The sequence below is a fragment of the Parasteatoda tepidariorum genome, chromosome 2 (assembly GCF_982258835.1).
Source record: "Parasteatoda tepidariorum strain Cologne lab strain chromosome 2, Ptep-v5.0, whole genome shotgun sequence".
Taxonomy (NCBI): Eukaryota; Metazoa; Arthropoda; class Arachnida; order Araneae; family Theridiidae; genus Parasteatoda; species Parasteatoda tepidariorum.
In genome coordinates, this window is record NC_141756.1 from 51,386,756 (window position 1) to 51,406,979 (window position 20,224).

General features: G+C 28.4%; 1 protein-coding gene across 2 annotated transcripts in view; it reads left to right on the top strand.

Moving 5' to 3' along the window:
• LOC107453700 (uncharacterized) overlaps window positions 1-20,224 on the top strand; it is a 63,746-nt gene that overhangs the window by 2,993 nt on the left and 40,529 nt on the right. The window contains exons 2-3 of one of the 2 annotated variants that reach the window (XM_016070619.5): window positions 2,735-2,797; window positions 5,982-6,037. In XM_016070619.5, coding sequence (XP_015926105.3) covers window positions 2,735-2,797; window positions 5,982-6,037 — 119 coding nt within the window. Of the gene's footprint in view, window positions 1-2,734; window positions 2,798-5,981; window positions 6,038-8,330; window positions 9,338-20,224 lie in introns of those variants that run through there. The other variant, XM_016070620.5, reaches the window with a different exon arrangement.

Sequence of the window (20,224 nt, forward strand, 5' to 3'; positions counted from 1 at the left end):
ATCTGAAATAATTGTAAATGAAAATCTCTAGGAATATCAAACAAAATTTTAGAGAGAACCAGACTCATTTTGGCGTTTACCTAATTATACTTATGTATGTCTGGAACTAACCGAGTGCATGCCTGGAATATATCAAACTAAAATAAATAACTAGCAACAATTAACTAAGTAGGGGATTCTTTTTAATATAATAGTTTCTTTTTAATAATTCATAATTGATTATTTTAACTAATGATAATTCCCTTTCTTTCGATTTTTCTTATCACCCACACTGTTAAAGTTTCTTTAATAATGTGAAATTTTTTTTCATACTTTTTTAGTTGATTCAGAATCTAGTGTTGTGACAATCAGAAAATTTTCTTGATATCTAAAGTAAAATTTTTTTTAAAGAAACATATGAAAGAAAAGTAGTTTAAAGGAAGACAATAAATAAAAAGATGAAGCAAATTTTAATTAGTATGGATGGTATTTACTCTTAATGGCTTAATAGCCTAAAATTTTTTTTGCTTTATTTAGAGTCTTTAATTTTCTGTATTTAATTCAGACTTATTATTAGTGATCAATCTAAACATAGTTATTATACCATACAGCATTCCTCCAAACAGCAGAAAAAGTAAAACATTCCCACAACAGCCCATTGGGAGCCAATTTTGTAAAGAGTATTTATCTGAGGATAGTAATGTGATCAGCATTGTGCACCAACTGCCTTTACTATCTAGACAAGTCAACCAGTATAGTTGCAATAATTGTTTTTTCTTCTTTTATGGGACATTGTCTTGTTATTTTCTGTAAAGTAATAGAAAAGTGCTTTCAGATGCTAGCTCTGCTTCTAACTCCGAAACGTGTTAGCTGTACCAGCATGTATAAAACTATAGTAAACTTGATACTTTAGTTATAGTTAGAAAATGTTTTTTCAAACCTTTCTGTTCTTAGCCTTGGATTTCTATTACGGCTAGATTGAAACTTTTTCGAAAAAGTAATATGCTCTGAATAATCATAAATTTAATAATTATAAAATAAATTTTTAAACCTGCATTACAATTTATTTCAAAATGCGAAATTTAAAATAGAGAATAGGATTTCACCTTAGAAAAGTAACTGGGACTAGTGATGTGCAAGAGAAAAGTGATGTAGATAAAGAATATGGGATATTGCTTAATACTTTTTCACCTAGCTGTAAACACAAAGAATAAAATCATGATTTTATTTATTTAAATTTTTTTTTATATTGAGTTCAAATTAAGAAGAGTTAGCTGTAGTATAGACAGATTATGATTTTGCCAAAATAGTTTTAGATAGTAGAATAGTCAATACTAGAGTTCCGTAGCAGGAGCACTAGTTAATACTAATGATTCATTTATAATAATTTTTTATTATAATACTTTTTTAAATTATTTAATACCAAATATGTTTTTAAATAATAATTTACTTATTAATTGTTTCAATTAACACCATATTAATTTCTTGAGAGCTCTCAAAAAATTTATTATTTTATTGTGGATGCTACATTGGTACTTAGATGAACAAGATCATTCAAGTTTCCTATTATCCTAATCAGTATTTATAATTTGAACCATTGTATTAATATACAATCGTGACATCAAGTTCAAAAATAATTAATATATATATATTAGTACATATCAACATGCGGCAATATTGTAACAGTATGATGCTTTCCAAACAGTTTATTATTGATTATTGTTGAACAAATTTTCTTAGCATATAAAATTATGAATTCCCTCTCTATATTGACAAAATCGTAAGCACCATCGTTGTTTTGGGTGTTCAAGTTATGCTATATTTTGTTTTTCTGTGCAAAAGATATAAGAGTTAGAAACTTGAAATTGCTTTTGCGTGTTGACTATTTTGTATTTTAATTTTAATGAGAGTTTTTTTTTCTTTCAAAATTCCTATTTGTTCTAAGAGCTTTTTTGCTTTAAATATTGACTATTTATCCTTTGTTGAGGAAAATTTGTTTTTCTCTCTCGAGATCTTTATTTTAAATACTCTCTCTCAAGTAGATGTCAATCAAATGTTGTTAGAGAGAAAGAGAGAGGGAGAGAGAGAAAAAAAAACATGTTTTCAACTATGCATTTTAATATTCAAAGTATTTTTGAAAATAAAACAAACTTAATAAATAGCGATAAAAACCGTCCTCAATTTGAATTGTTATAAGTCTCTTCACGAGGGAAATTACTTTTCATTTATTTCTTCTTATTGAATCTCACAACCCATATTCCCTTGGTTATTCCCCCCCCCTTCTAAATACTGATGATTACTCTTCAAATATAGGTAATTGTCTTAGTTCGTTATGACTAACAAAATGTTTTTACATAAACTAAAATAATCGTATATTTCGAAACCAAAATGTTTTGTGTTTTTGTGGAAATTATTGACGTTTTAGAAGAAATAAACAATGATGAATGAGAACCAATTATCCTCCTAGTTAAATAAAAGAAATCTAGTGAATTATAACCAATATTTACAAAATGTATTATTTTTAAATGCAACTTTTCAGCGTAATCTCTATGTATAATAATATAATTTAAAATAAAAATACTCCCTTTAGCTTCAGTGTTAGTACAATCAAAGAAGACTAAAAAAGAGTCAATGGTAGAAATAACAATTAGGCATCTTTGTGTGTTCGCTTGATACTTCTCTCAAATGATTTTCTAAATTTTGTTTCATTTATTTATTAATTTTTATAGATTCATTGTTAAGTTTTTTGTTTTAGGTAAACTTGGATGAATGCATTCCGTCTTTTGAAATTCGACATATTGATGGAGCTAAACTTTTAGTAAGTCTAAATTGAATTTTTTGCAGTTAAGAAGCTAATTAAAGAACTATAATAGCTGCAAACTACTAAGTGTATATATTTTTTGTTCTATGCTTCAATAAATAAATTTTTGCATTAGTAATCTATGCATAAGTAATTTTTATTTATTTTAAAACTATTTGTAAAATATTTCAGACAAAACAAAAGAATATTTCTTTGACTTGCTAAACATTTGCGAACCGATTAATTTATTTCTTGATTTTACCATTTTAGTTATCGGAGTTTAAATCGATGGTAATAATGATAAAGTCGATAATTATGAATTTAATGAAATAATTATAATATAAGCAAAAAAAAAAAATAAATAAATAAATGACGTACGACAATTTTACCGATGTCACATTTCCTAGACTGGAGTTCCTACAATAGTTAGAGAGCTAAGACATATGGGTAATATTCGCTGATTGGTGGAATGTCGAAAAGTTGTGAAATGAAGCAAAACCCTTTCTCCATAGATTTAACATGGAGTCATCGACAAGGTATTTTTATCCAGCAGGATCTAAAAAATTATAAGCAGATATTCATTTTTCTTGCTTTTAAAATTTATCTCATCTGTTCAAATTATCTATTACGCACTAAATAATTGTTTAACATTATAATTAGATTTAAAAAATTACGATAGCTCTATTCGGTACTTTTATGAAGTTATGTAAGTTATTATATGCCAAATAAACAGTAAATTTTTTGACAAAATATATTTTTTTCCTTTAAAAAATTAGCTATAGCCGAAATTTTTACAAACGGACTGAAAAGAAAATAATATTTCAAACGGAAACGAAACCAAATCAGCTTATTAATAATTTAGTCTTTGTAATAATTTTCGTGTTTCATAGCTAAACATGAGGGGGGGGGGGGAGAGAGGGAACTAACTACTATATACTGCTACCTTAGCAAAAAAAAAAAAAAAAAAAAAACTTCATCAGAGAATGTCACTTTCTAATTTAAATTAATTGTACCAATTTGTCATTGTTTAAATAAAATAAAATTAAATACAGAAGTAAAATAACAATAGAAAATCAATCAATTGAAGAGATAAAGCTTAGGCATTTCACTAAGATCGTCACGAAGTCAAAGAGATTTTGTCGAATGTACTAACCTCTCCTCTTTCTCTTTCGCAACCTTCATTTCAGACAATTTTGTAACTTTTGTCATAACTTTAGATACAGGGGCTCTATACCAACCAGGGACGAAATTTGGTTTAAAATACTTTATCAGGCTTCCTTCATTAGCATATCCATCTAATTTTTCTATCTTAACATACATCTAAAATAAGATATTACGCAATTCTATGAAGCATATTTTTTGGACAAATGAAAAATGTCAGTTAATTAAATAACTTTGTTTAATTCTGAAAGAGTTAATCAAAACTGTACAAACTATCTAATCAGTTATTGAATTATTTACTTTATTAATAACAAAGTCTTAAATCGATTATATATTTACGAAAATGAAATTGTGCAACAATTTATTTTTTGAAATTGATTTTAAGATGAAGTTGGAGTTACAAACTTGCAAATTTTTTTTTGTTTTTCTACAGAAAGCACTTTTAAGCACTTATTTTGAGATCATTATATTAATTTCATTTGTACAACATTAAAATTAAGCTTTTTATTTTCATTTTTAAGTTTTTGTTTTCTTTTGTTTCATCAGCATTCAGACGAAGTCTTCACTGAGAGCTATTATTTTTTCTTCTTAATTTTTGAATTAGCACATCGCTAACAGTATTTATTTTTAAATTATTTTGTTTTGTATGAGATATGTATCATATCCTTATTACGGAAAAGTGTTCCAAGTTCTGTTAATAGCTATGAAAGGAAAAGCTGTTTAGATACAACTTACGTTTTCGAGGAAGATGTGTTATATTCTATGCTTTTCTTAAATTTTTTTCTATTCTGAGAAAGTACCTATGGCGTTTCCTTTTAATTCCGCGTTTTGTGAAAATTAAAGGAAAGGATCTGTAAACTAACTTCACGATTTTTTTTAAAACTTTTTATTGTACCTTTAAGTATCAGGTTTTATTTTTCTCATTCAAATGCATGTTATTTTCTGAGTTCAGCGATGTAAAAAAAAAGTGTAATACTAAGTTGCTCTTTTTTTACTATTCATTCAGGATATGTTTTTCTTGTGTCAATTTGTTAGTATCTGAAATGTTTGATAATTATGAAATTACATGATTATTTATTGATACAGCATTTTTTTAAATGGAAATCTCATTATAAGAAGTTATTTTACCTTTACGCTGTTTTGCACGTTTACACGCATTTAAAGAAGTTGGATAAATTGAAGATAGAAATATTAACATAATTTATTAATTTTTTTTTTCATCACTGAAATTTTTTTATTAATGTCTACATTTTTGTGAATTTAATTATTCTTTTTATTTGAGAGTTATATCCTTATAAGTGCCGACCGGCCTGTGTAGGGGACAGGGAACTGTCCTTGCATCAGAAAGGTTCTGGGTTTGAATCCCGGAATTTGAAATGTTCTTTCCTTCTCTGTACTATCTGTCCTTTCTGTGGGAGCGACATTGGCCCACCTAATATGGTGCCCCTGAAGAGAGGTCAGCAAAATCGCCCTGTAGATGCCTGAATTGACGGATGTTAACACAGACAGGCATTGGGGAGAAAAAAAATATATCCTTATTAGCTAAAATTTAAATCAAATAACGTATTACATAATTGGGAACTCGCGAAGAAATGAAGTGATTATGTCTAACCATGTGATTTAAATCAGATTTAATTGGGTATCTGCAAGTGACGTCACGCGTGTGGGTCGAACCTGATTGGCTTCTGAATCGACGAATGCTATGATTTATCTTCAATGATGTCACTTGCAGACATCCAATTAAAGCGTTTTCATTAGACAATTGTGAATTGAAGAATTAAAATTGAAACTAATTTGTAAAATTAAAATAAAGTTTCATTATTGATATATGTTGGAGGAAAAAGCTTTCACGAATATATTTCTAAACGCAATAAAAAGCAAATATCTCTGAAGAAAAAGCATTATTATCATTTCTGTCTTCCAGAAAATTATTTTAATTAGTTACAATTCAATTTTTAAAAAAAAAGTATTTAAATGTTTCTATGATCTGTATCTTTTTATTTATTTGTTAAGAATTAAATAAGTTTATTTCGTCTTCCAGGAATTAACTGAACAAAAGTTATTTACATATCAGGATATGAAAATCAAGCATAGAAAGTAGGTATTACTTAATTTTCCCCTATGTTTTAATTGTTTAACACTGGCTGAATGCATTGCTATATTAATATTGTTTTACCTTATTTTTACACATGTTGTTTAAAAAAAAAAAACAGATTTAATGAGATTGCAAACATTAATTTAATAAGAAGTTTGGTCACAGCAGGTGGCTAGCCACTTTTCATGGCCACTGCTTAAAACATCATCCCCTGCACTTCCGGAGGTCCGAAGGACCCAAGCCCTTCGGACCGTTTAATAAGTTTAACAGGATTTTCAAATTGGGTTAGTAGATTAAAAATTCCAAAATAATTTTATTGAAAAGATGTTAAACTGTATCAAATAATACGCCTTAAATATTACGAACGCATTTTTTATGTTGAAAAGTGAGTTGCGTAAGTTTTGAAACAAATGACAATCTGATTTAGAACAAGGCAATATATTCCTGAAAGGAAATCCGTTTTTTAATTGGAGAAAAAACGATTCATTCATTGTACTTTCCTTTCCATTTTAAAGACATCTATTATTTTTTTCACGATAAAGTTTTTCGTTCGCTCATAAAAAAACATATGAAAATGTTAATTCTAATATAGAATAATCAAAATATCTGAATATTTATTTTAAGTAAATTTGCAGCTAAATTAAACATATTCTATATTAGAGTATTATTTTCAAATGTTTTTTGTAATCTTACCGGGTGAGAGGTCGGTGGCTATGGTGAGCCGGGGAAATCCATTTTATTTTAATAGTAATAATCGAAATAAAAAACAAATTAAAAAATGTAAGTGCAACAATGTAAGTGCAATTTTAATTGAATCACTAATTTATAAATGCCTCTGTATTCATTAACTTTGATAACTTTGATTCGATAACTTTGCATTGCAAACTAGAAAAATGCGTACATTTCCTTGAGATATGTATAAAATATAATGTAATAATCGTTGTATACCTATTTTAAATACTGAAATCTAACCCTAGTTTCAAAGTTAGTGTGGCATAGGTTCAAAAACATTGTGTTATGTAATTAATGAGAATCGTCTGTTATTTTTATATTATATTTATTGCATTGAATAGAAAAATGAAACTATAAAATATGTCTTTTTTTTAAAATGATTAATAATCGTAATTTTATTTTATATTATAAATATCATAAAAACTTCCATCAGTCAACATAAGTGCTGTTTTCAGTATAAAGACTATTCAATTATGTTGCTGTTGTTTGGGGAGGGAGCATTAAAAAAGCCAAAATTTTATGAAAAGCCCAATTGTCATCGGTTGAAGTTGAAAATCGGTTGAATAATTTTTGAGAAATGAAAATTTTGATTTCGTTCATATTTCGTAATTCATCAATTAAAAATACTTAGTATTAAATGACGTAAAAATGTGCACATCTTACAGTTCAAATTTTTTAAACGTTATTAGACAAGATCGGTGATGAAAAGTTAAAATAATATACTCGTTTGCCACGAATTGAGCGAAATCAAAGAAGTTACAGCTTCGTTTTCTCAAAGCCACTGCAAAAAGGTTTAAATTTAACTTCCTCTTCACAGTTACAAAATTCTTCCTAAGACTTGAATGACCTAAACCCTAAGCCGAAGATAATAAGAGAGATAATTAATAAGATACCCTTATTTAATTCTTTTAAATTGAAAAAATTAATTTGGTAGATGTGAATGATTTAAAATATCTATATTTTTCACAATTTTACTCAGATCGTGGCAACCGTGTTGCTTTTACATTATCGTACATTTCAGTATTTTTTTTATCTTTATGTGTTGTCTTGTCTATATCAGTGCTAAATATTTCCAAAAGTTTAATCTTTATACATTCTTCATTTTTATTGTATTAATAAATATAGAAAGATTTAACAATTAAATTCCATTTTTTGTTTTTAATAACACTGATTTCTAAGTGGGGGCACTAATTAAAATTGCTATTTCCGAGTCAAGCTTTTAATTATTTTTAAACCAAGTTACAGAAGCATAGACCAAAGCGTGTAGATAATTTAAAATATTTTTAATTTTCCTTCGTCAAGTTTATTTATTTTTGCAAGGTTTTTGAAGAAGTTATAGTTATAATAAGCACATATGACGCATACACGCATACCTCCGGTCAAGATAACAAATTCACTTTTTCGCTTACTCTCGATTACATTTCACAAGAGAAATTTCCATTTTAATTAGTCTTTGACCGAGAAAACACATCCGTAAAAAAATCGGGAAGCAGAGAAACCTGTTTCCTTTTCTTACGATTTTTTTTTCTACCGCCTCCTCAAGAGAAGTCACCTTCGCCTCGATTTATCGTTCCGGTACCTCTGATCGGTGAAACACACCCCAAGGTAGCGAGCAGTTCTTGACTCATTCGCGGTCGAGACACCGAACTTCTTGCTCGCAGTTGTGAAGGTTTTTCGACAATTTTTCTTTTTTGTTTTCATTCCGATTTTTTTCTTAGTTATTTTCTAATGATCTTAACAATTCATTTTTAAGTTAATTATTCGCTAATTACTCTACCTACTGTCCTTACGCATTGTGAATAGTTTTTTTTTCTTTACATAATTTTTTTATTCTAAATTAGAAGACAATAAGTTTTTATCTCGTTGACGATTTTTTTACCAATTAAATAAAAAAAAAAAGAAAATTCAAACGATTTTTAAAAATTAACCTTAAAATATTTTGCAAACGATATTTTGAAAACGCTTCATTACAAAAATTTCCCCTTATTCATTTAAAAAATTAGAAATGATGAAAATCTTTTGGATTATAAGTTTAATTAAAATAACTGATATCAAAATATTAGTTCAAGATCATAAGTTGAAATAATTTTCATTGTTGAATGAGAGACGTAAATCGTAAGTCTTAAATTGTTTTTTTTTTTAATTGATGATTTCATCTGTAACTTTTCGCTTAGTAATTAATTATTTAATTAACGAGAGTAATATATTTCTCTATAAACAAATTAATTTTCACTGATATTCTAAGAGTCTTAAGTCCATTCAGGGAACTATAAGAATTTTATAGCAGGATATCGGAGAATAACGCGGTTTCGTTGTCTGACACTTCCCATTGTTTTCATCCAAGGACGGTTTTAAGATGAATGGAAAATATCTACGACTTAAAATCGTTCTCGTGTTGTTGTCCTCTGCGATCATTTAATCCTTTTACTCAGTGCATAAACAAATCTTCATTTTTATTATTCAATTTGAATACTTGGTTTGACTATGCAACGTAAAACAGAAGAATTGCAATTAGCTGTACAGGAGTACTTAGATGTGGATTGGACATCTGTCAAATGGTACTTAAGGCGGTAAGTTTAAACAATTCAAATCGTTTATTTACTTTAAAAATATGAATTTTAAGATGATTTAATATAGTATCAACATTAATTATAGTATTATCTCTTAAATAAAAGATGTGATATATTTATTTAAAAATTACTAATATTACCAAATTTTTTTTTAATTTTTTGCCCAAAAAGCTTATTGAAGTGGCGCCACGCTTGAGTAGACTGCTAAATATTAAATATTTTAATGAAAAGAACTATACAGTTGTTTAAAGAAATTGCAGTATGCAGTGTTTTTTATGTAGACGTAGGGCAATTAAAATTCAAGTTGGACCTAAACCCCTAATTTTAATTTTTTTCCATTATCGTTGAATTGAAAATTGTCTCAATTCGAAGTTGAAAATCTGTGTTTTAAAAAAAAATGATGTTTATATAAATGTTTTATCTTTTTATTCAGAGTCTTGCTAAGTACGAGTTTTGAAAGCAATTTGCTTGAAAGAGTTTTTCTTTTAAAAAGTAAATTCTTGTTGAAAAAAACTTTTTCTTGTGTGCATCACCATAAATTGGCACTTTTTTCTAACTGCTCATTATAATTTCCGTTCTTAGCCCATTGTGCAGCTCTAGTGCGACGTAAATTGACAACAACAACAACAACAAAAAATAATTTCCGTTCTGAGTTTTTTGCATTTGCAAACATGACGTTGTTAAAAGAATTCTTGTTTCTACAATATAGGACATAAATAAGAATAGCAGATGTGTAATAAGGAAATAGAAACAAATCAATGAAATAGTTAATTTCATTTTTTGAGCAATTTCTGTACGTTTACAATGCATATCCTACTGCTGAATCAAATGCTTTGTTAACGTAGTTTAGCGGGGGAAAAAAAGCCTTCAGAATTTTCCTATTGTTCTCTTATCTCCTGTTTTAATTATCTCTTATTTTTTTCCACCATTACTTTGTTAAGACATAACTATTTTCATATTTTTACTGGATACTATATTCTATTTTTTACTGGATAACTTAACTTATTTGGCGAATTTGTAGCATTTTATTTCTCCTTGAAATCTCAATAGTGATTTTGCAAAAGAAAAAGAATTGTTAAACCTGCTTATCTTACTTTTAAATTTCCCTAAAATTAATAAGAAAAAAAATAATATCAATAAATAATAATAAATTATATTTTTAAAAAATGCAATTCACAATATATTCCTGAAATTCATCACATGCATTTTTAAAAATCCTTCACACGCTAGGAATGGGGCAATACTTTACAAGCATATTTGTTTTAAAGCACGGTCGATTGCAATTGTAAGGTTTTAAAAAAATAATTTTTCAAGTATAATGCTTGTTATTCTGTTTATTGTTAAAATAATAGTTTTGAAAACCAACTTTTTATAAAAAAATATATGAGTTAGAAAGTCATTTGTTTTAAAAATTGTTTGATATGATGGATTTTATATTTTTAGGAAAATGTTCTATTGCGAAATCTTAAGTTTAGTGATTTAAATAATTTTTTCCCTATAATTGTGTAATTAAAAAAAAATCTTATTATAATTTATTTATAATACCTTACTAGAAGAGTTTTTAGTTAATAATATTAAAAAAGGAAAATATTTTTCGAAAGGTCTAAATGTTAATATTAAAAGTTTGATTTTACAAACACTAAGGTCAAAGTTTTGGGTTTCTTTTAAACATGGAAATTTTATTTTCATATATTGTAAGATTTTTGAAAAAGTTTTTTTTAAAAACTTTGTTTATCCTGATTCTATAATGTTAATATTTCGTATATTTATGAAGACATACTAAAATATTAACTTCTTTTTTTATTATTAGTGCTTATGTCTTCTTTAAACTAAACGCTTTCTATTATTATTTATTTTATATTATTTAAAGGAATTGTCTTCTTTTTGTTTTAATTAATGAGACTACACTTTATGGAAAGAATTTCAATTGGGCCTTAAATAGCCTGCAGGTCCGGTCAATTTTCTCTATTTCTTCCCCACTTCATTACATCATTTTTACTTCATTTTTCAATAATATTTTGTATGTTAGTGTTAAATATGAAATTATCTGGAAAATTACATAAAACAAAAATCTTATCGAATATTATTTTATTCGGAAAAAATAAACAAATAAATTAAGAAATATATAGTTTTTAAATAATGTATGTAAAAAAGCAATAAATAAAATATTGTGAGTTTTTTGTGATATATTTTTAGAACCACCTTGTAATATTTCAATGTCAAAACAATGTGTACGAAACGCCCATTCGATCACCTCTGAAATACACTTCTTTATTATTGAAATTTGTTTTAAAGGTGTAGAATAATAACAAAAAATTATGAGCTAAGTTAATGAAAATCCACTTGCGTGGGACTTGGTTTATCGTAATTATAATTCAGGATAGGTCAATTTAGTAGAAAAGTGCATGGAGTAAGAAATAGGATTGCGATTCTCGTTTAAGTAATTAGCTTCTTCCTTTAATAAAACCGTGAAAATATATTAAGCTGTTTTTTATTGCGTGAATATGATACATTGTCCTTGCTATAAGGGCGACATAATTTCATAATAATTATGAAGACCTCGATTATTTCGCAAGATAGGATTGTGTACCTCGTTGGCGCATTGTGTTTATTGTCCACTTTCTGTAATGTAATTATTTTCTCAGTTTCATTATGTGGAATTGTATTAACTGACCTTTTCAGGTGTTCTGGTGGAACAGCTTTTATAAGAATGAACAAAAATTAATTCGTTATATAAAAAACAAAGAAATTACATATTTTTAAAAATTTTTATGTAATAAAATTGTAGTCTAGTCTAAATTCTTTTATCTTTACGAAATTAATTTAATTTTGTTTCTTCTTTTTTTTTGTTTATTTGTTACAGTTTTATTAATAACAGTTTTTATTCTCTTGAAATAAATAATATATATTGTTTTTATTACTTGTTTGATATTTTTAAATAATTTAAAATCCCTACACATAAATTATATTGCATAATTTTGGATGATAGTAAACAAAAATGAATTAAAAAGTCATCTGTATTGCGCAATTTCCCTTAAATTTTCTAATTGAAACATTACATCTATGCTTAGCTACGTAACTATTAAATTCAAGATTATAAGAGTAAAAAATTAAAATAACTTAGTTATTTAGAATAATAAATCAAGAAAAAATTCAGTTAAAAATTAGCGTACAATCATGATTTAAGTTCTTGAATTATAAATAATAATGTTTTGAATATTTCATAATTTTTATTAACCTTAATTTACATGAATCTTAAGGTAAAAGACAGTAACGGGATTTAAACTACTTGAGAACAGGTATGCATGACGAAATTACTATTGAAATATGAAAACGTAATTGAAGGAACTATTTTTTTTAATAATGTGGTATATTTTTTTGAGTTTAGTGCATGTTAAGTAAGACTGATGCATTGATTATTTCCATTTTTTTAAAAAAACTCTTAGGAAGAATGGATATTCATCTAAATTTCTTTTGAAATTAAATTTGCGGTTAGTGACTTTTAAAAGTATTCCATCCAGTTCAAGGCTTTATTATAGTGGGTTTCAATAAATCAGTAAGTAAGATCCGTAAGGTGTATCTAAGAAATGCAAATTTAGGTGACCCACAATATGCTGCATAAATACTTTTACCTCCTACAATCATTCTTTTCGTCTATTTTTATTTATTTATTGTAATTTGAACAGTGCAATGATCACTTAATGATGGTAAGAGAACGTCCTTGTAAAAACGCGTTTTCCTAACATTATAGAAATTATCTTTTCTGGAATAAATTGTTCTTGTTTAGATAGAAAAAATATTCAATTAAATTTCGTTGAAGGTAAACTGTTTTGATAAATAGGTAAAATGTAGTTTATTTTGTAATGGTTATTTGTTAGCATAAAACCGATGCTATATGTAGTAAGTGAAAGAAACACCCTTGTTTTTATTTAAATTTTACAATTACAAGCGGGTTACGCATCTCATTTGTACTTATAATTCAGATGTGCTATTTCTTTTTATAAATTTGCTTAACTTCTGTTTAATAACCTCGCAGTTCCCAGATTTCAGGATTATATCAAACGTAGTTTATTGTGAACAATTACAGCTGCATTTAAAGTTTAACTTTAGTTAGTTAAAAATAAATATTTTTCCAAGCAGTTTTTTATTGCATATTGACACAGAATCAATTATTAAACAAATATATTTAATCACTATGTAAGTTTACTGGGTATTTTTTTTTCTTTTGTTATGTCATTTGTGCTATAGTCGGCCGCTACTGTTGAAGTCGATGATCATAGATACGGAAGAGCTTTTTTATTTAAAAAAAAAAGTAAGGTGTAAAAAAATGCTCATAGCGTAAGAATTTAAACCATGCAAGCTTTTTTTTCTAACGAGAAACTTATAGAGATAGATTTAAAAAATTAACCATTACAAATTATACGAAAATATCTAATAAGAAATGGAGATGTGTTTTATTTTATTTGCTGTGTCCGAAACTTCTAGAGTTGCGGACACAAAAAACTAGCTATATGTGATTATTGTATTGTGTACAATTACAAGACCACGTTAATTGATACACATCAATTGATACATAACTGTTTAACAAAATGTATTGTTATACATAACATCATCATGGCCCTCTCTAAGGTTTTCAAATTATTAGCCAGTAAATTAGCCAAATATCAAAAGTATTCTCTAATTTTCGAAAGTCTTTGCCAAATGCAAATCTTAAATTTTTTTTATGATTTATGTTTTTCCCATCGAAAACTATTTTACGGTAGTTTGTTTCAGGCTTATATTATTAAGACCCAATTCTAATTGGTTAAGCGGCGCATCTACCGAAAATTTCTGTAATCGAATAAAAAATACTGATTTGTTTAGAAAAATTCATTTTGACGTAATTTTAGTTTCTTTCCAGTGGAAAAAATCATTCGTCAATACTTTCGCTAAAACAATTTTATTATCTAAATTTACGATTTTATCGCATTTGGAGAGGTAGCGAATGCTGAGAGCGGGCTCTGATAATATGTATTATATTATGTTGTGTATAACAATAACATAATTGTTGTAATTGATACATAATCGATACATTAATTTATACATTTACAAGGCCTAAGACATGGGGAGTAAAAGGGTAATACTGCATAAGGATCTGAAATGAAGGCTTTGATTTAAAATAAAGGATATGCTTTCGATAACTAATCCTCGTATGACTTAATTTTATATAGTTTTTAAAAAAGTCACGAAAACCTGCAATTTAAGAGATAAATTTATACTATTTCAAAACTTATAAGGCAGGACATACCTTTTTTTAATAAACATAAATTTTATGAAAATTAAATTTAAAACTTAAGGATTTAAGACTGCTTCTGTTTTTTCACATTATTACTGTTCATTCGGCTAGTTACAGTTTTTAACTGCTGTCTTAAATTGATGAGAGTTTAAAATTCATTTCCACCATGCGTCCATTTCCAGCTGAAATAACATTATAATCTTCTTCGTATGGCATAAGTAAAGACGGAAATGCAGATGAACCCGAGGATGCAATAAAAGAAAGGGTAATAAACTGTATCACAATAAAGAGTGAAGTAGCTGCTAACATGTATTAGTCGGATAATTTCTTAGACCACAAACGCTTGATCAACGGAGTATGTTAAGAGAAAGTGATTATTATTGTTCATACGGTTGGTTTAATTTTAGTTATTTGTGTCAATTTTTCACTTTTTGAAGTTATTTTACTCCAAATTAGTTTTTTAATAAGTGACTTGTGCGGTAGAAATGTCGGTCAAATTCTGATAATTTTGATAGTTAAAGCTTATGTATAATTATTTCTGTTAAACAATTGCGAAATATTTAAAAAAAAAATTAGTACTTTTTTTTTAATAACCGTCGTTAACCGATCCAATTTTGGGTTTACGACTACTAATGTTCAACTCCGTAGCCTTGTTATTTTGAACCCAATGCAGAAGACAAGGGAACTCCTGGATCAAGCATTGAGAGAAATTTGTCTTCGTGGAGGACTTTTTTTGATGGAACTAACTCTCATTTGCTTTGCATGGAGAGGAACACCACGAAACCCTCCCACGTACGGCAAGGGGACGCTAACCCATGATCTGTCTACCAATGAGAATATTTTGTGTCAGCACTGTGGTCGGTGCGAGCCGGGTGCGAAATTCGTATCGACCAGCCATCGCTGGGATTCGAACCCGGCTCACCTCATTGGAAGACGAACGCTCTATCGCTTGAGCCACCACGGTACTTGTTATTCATGTAGTTAACTTCTTATAAGGGTGCACAACCTTTTTCGAAAAATGACAGCAGAAAAAAAAATCAGGTTTTTGAGGTGAACTTATTTTTATATCAATAATAATAATTTGCTTATTTGAATTAAGAACAATGAGAAAAATAAATCAAACTGTCTAGTCTATGTATTTCATTTTAGAATTAAAAAAAAGTTTGAAAATTTTCTCCTTTTGTTTTAATCGTTTTAAAGTATGGCAGATTTCAAGCTTTTTGTCTGTAAAACAAAAGCGTTTAGACTTACGTCACTTCACGTAGCCCCCTCTCCCATCGAGTTCCAAATATCCAAACAATCATTTCAATTTTAAATCTGAAATGGGCATTTCCTAAAACTTACGTGATGTACGTTTTACGTCATATTTTAATCACAAAAATCGCAAACTATTTTATTTAAGGAACTGATCTGAATAGAAATTATCTGTTTGATGTCAAAGTACCATTCATTTTTATTTTAAAGTCAGTTCAATTATAAGAAAAAAGAAAAGAGCAGTAGTTATGGTTTTTTCTTCCCGTTTGTAACTATTACCGTGAAAAGGATGGTTGCACATTTTACTAGTTTTATTTAAAAATTTTCGAAAACAGTCTGCTCCATGTACATCCTGTTTATTTTAATATATTTAATTGAACTGTTACAATATGCAGAATTTATTTCACACAATAAGTTGAATTTGAAATTTTCAATTTGGAATTATGATGCTTTTCCTGATGATACGCCTGCCGGTTTTCAAAATGGAAATCTTTGAAAATGTATTTAAAAATGTATAGAGGAAAGTTGTTATCTATGGGCCGGTTTCTTTATCTGTCCATATCCATTATTTTATAGTTATCGACTACAGGAGATGCCTATTGATTGCTTAGTCTATTTAATGTAGGTTGAAAATCACCATGACTGTGCATTAATTTGCATACAAAGAAAGCTTATTTGCAAGGTGCTAATTTAGGTATCTGAGAGATGTTAATACTGTATTAGTTGTTACAGATAACATTTAAAAGTGTGTTCAATCATTATTATTTCGCTATATTAACAATGGCTTCATAATTTGCCTACTTCTATTTGTTTTCAATAAGCCAACCTGATTTGGCTGTGAACTTAATATGGAATTTATATCTGGAATAATATTTTGCTACTTTTTCAAACTGGAATAAAATGTCGTTATATCTTATTTATTAAGCAAATCATAAGGAGTGGTGTGTCAGGGGATAGAGCGTTTCAATGAGGTGAACTGGGTTCGATTCCCGGCAATAGCTGGTCGATACGAATTCCGCACCCGGCACGCATTGACCACAGTGCTGGCGTGAAATATCCTCAGTGGTAGACGGGTCATGGGTTAGAGTCCTCTTGTCGTTAGGCAAACCGTGGGAGATTTTCGTGGTTTTCCCCTCCATGTAACAGAAATGTGGGTTAGTTCCATCAAAAAGTCCCCCACGGAGACAAATTTCTCCTTGATCGAGAAGTTCTTTTGTTTTCTGGATTGGTTACAAAATTACAAGGCTACGGAGTTGAACATAGCAAATCATGAGATAAAATAAGATTGGATTAATAAGTGTAGAATAATAATAAGATAAATCATATGCAAATCATGAGATAATTAAGTCTATGATTAGGTAATGATTTAATTTATTCCTTATAGGTACTGTCTTCCATTGTATATCATAGTATGTTTTAATGTATTTACTGCGAGCTGTGTTGCTTACGAATTAGGCTTGTTATAGTTAAAAACGTTTTACTCGTATAATTGCGATACTCGATTGATAAATAAAATAGCTTCCAGACTGCCTATTCATAAAAAACTTTCTGACTCAATGAAGGCGACCGGTTTCTTTCATTAAGCCACTGGCCTTTATTTTTGATTTTTCTTTTTTGAATATTGACTACGTTCAGTTATGCGTAGTATGGAAAGTGATCATTAATTACTACTAGTACGTCACTTTAAAAATCTCAATTTAGTTCTTTCAATGGTCATTTAGTTTAACTATATGACGCAAAATTTTTATTTTATATTTTTCACAATTTTTCATTATTTTGTTTTAATTTAGATCAAAATGAGTGAAAAATATTTTATTTAGCATTTTAATAATTTATGGTTATGAAATACAGCATGAAACACCTGTGTCTCTTTCTGCGTTAAAGGTAAAATCTTCCAAACGCGGCACACTTTCAAACAATAGTTTTTTTAAATTTGCACTTATTTAGATCTAAGAGAAAAAGATATCATCATTGAAATTTCTTTCATTTGCAAAATCAATTATGGATGAATTTTTAGAATATATCAATGAATTATTTTTACTTCAAAAAACTACTTTTTTAGCATTTCATATTTTAGTACAAATATAATTCTGGTAATCTGATAAATTTTTTCAGCAACTATTAGACTGTTTTTTATAATTAAAGAAATACCAAAATATATTTTTGCTTGTAATTAGATATAGTATTAAAATATATTTTAAAGGAACACCGTTGTCCCATCCTCGTCAAAGGGTTAAGCGACCCATTGATAGCAATAAGCTTCTTCTTAAATCTATAAAATATTTTGTATTTGGATAGATAGATTAAAAAAAATTATTTGCTTTAATTTCTAAATAAATATTTTTCTTATAATTTTATATCAATTTTTCTACCTCTAAAATGTTATACTTTAAGCTTTAGATATTTTTTGTGTCAAATCTGTAGTTAAGTAGTCTAATAATTTTCTTGCAACTATTTTTTAAACAAAAACTAGTTAAGCGATAATGACTAAATGCTCTAATTAAAAGCTTGTAAATAACAGACAGGGTTTAGTTGACCTCTTTCTTAAGAATAATAGCTATTTAGAGAAAATCAAATGCCTTGCTTACGCTTAATATTTTCCTTTTTAGCGTCCAACTAAGAAACTTCCAAAAAAAAAAAAAAAAAAAAAAAAACAAGTATCCACTTGGGTAAAAATCCAAAAAAAAAAAAAAAAAAAAAGTATCCACTTGGGTAAAAATAGGTTTCATCGCTTTTTGTTTTGTTTTTGTTTTTGTGCATTTCGACATAACGTACTCGAAAAGCTCATAAATTAAAACAAATCGCGCCATATATTAAGCTTTGTTTGCGTGTGCTACATTGCAAGGTATGTATGTGAAAACTTTCCGTGAAAGCTTTTGAGTTTTTCATTAGGTATAGAAAAATGTTCGTTATTAGCGTTTATTCGTTATAAACGTTCGTTATAAACTTTCGTTATAAACGTTTATCCTATTACCGTAATTTCTATACTTTACATGTGTAACACATAAACAAGTAATATAATTTTTTTTTTTTAAAGTCAATTCTGCTTAGGTCAACAAAGAAAAATTTTGCTTCATTTGTTATAATATAAATAAAATGCAAAATATAACGAGTGTGAACTAATAGTAGGAATTAGAAAATTAATTAATTATATTTAATTAATGAATTAATATTTGAAAAATTTGTATTAACATCATGTGTCATCCACTACAAGTTTAAAAAAATTGTATTTGAACTTGAGTGGATGAATAAAAAGTATTTCATTAACGATTGCAAATTTGATCAAGATATATAAATATATATAGGGAGAGTGTGAACTAATAGTACGAGGGTTGCTATTTATATTTCTGGCCTAATAATGAAAAAACAAATATGTAGGATCGAAATTGGTTTTATTGTTTTTCAAAATATTCTCCATGATGATCAATACACTTTTGCATGCGTTTGAACCAATTTTCAAAGCACTTTTTCCAGTCCGATTGAGGTAACTCCAAAACATGCGTTTTGAATGCATCTTCGGGGGTCGAAAATCGTTGTCCACGTAATTTATTTTTGATGTGTGGGAATAAGAAGTCATTTTGAGCCAAATCAGGGCTGTACGGCGGATGACCCATCAGTTAGATCTTTCGCTCCGTCAGAAATGCCTTTGTTTGAGTCGATGTGTGAGAGCTCGCATTGTCATGATGAAGAATGACTCGCCTGTTCTTCTGCTTTTTTCGAATTTCTCCGATGACTTCTGGCAAACAAATGGTCGTGTACCATTCAGAATTGACCGTCCTGCGTTGCTCTAACGCCACTGTTGCCACATGACCGTTAATGCCGAAGAAATAGGCAATCATTTGTTTCGATGTGCTTCTTCCTCGAACAACTTTTGTTGGTTTTGCTTCGTCTTGGAAGACCCATACAGTTGATTGCTGTTTTGTTTCCGGCTCATATGCATAGATCCATGATTCGTCACCTGTGTAGATGTTATCCACAGCCTTTGATGTACCTTGAACGTATTTTTCCAACATTTCCTTGCACCAATCGACACGAGCCTTTTTTGAGTGTTTGTCAGATTATGCGGGATCCAACGCGAACAATTTTTTTTTACGCTCAAATGCTCATGCAATATTTTATTGATGCTAGTCATACTAATGTCCAAAGACGCCTCTATCTCATGGTATGTCACATGACGATCTTGCTTTATCAGTTCACGCACAACAGCGGATTTTGGACGACCTGCACGGGATTTGTCCTGGATCGAGCATCGACCACGATTAAATTCGTTATACCGATTTTTTACAGTGCTGTAGGATGGCGCTTTATCGCTGAATAAAGAATTAAGTTCATCGAAGCACTCTTGTCTTGGCAATCCA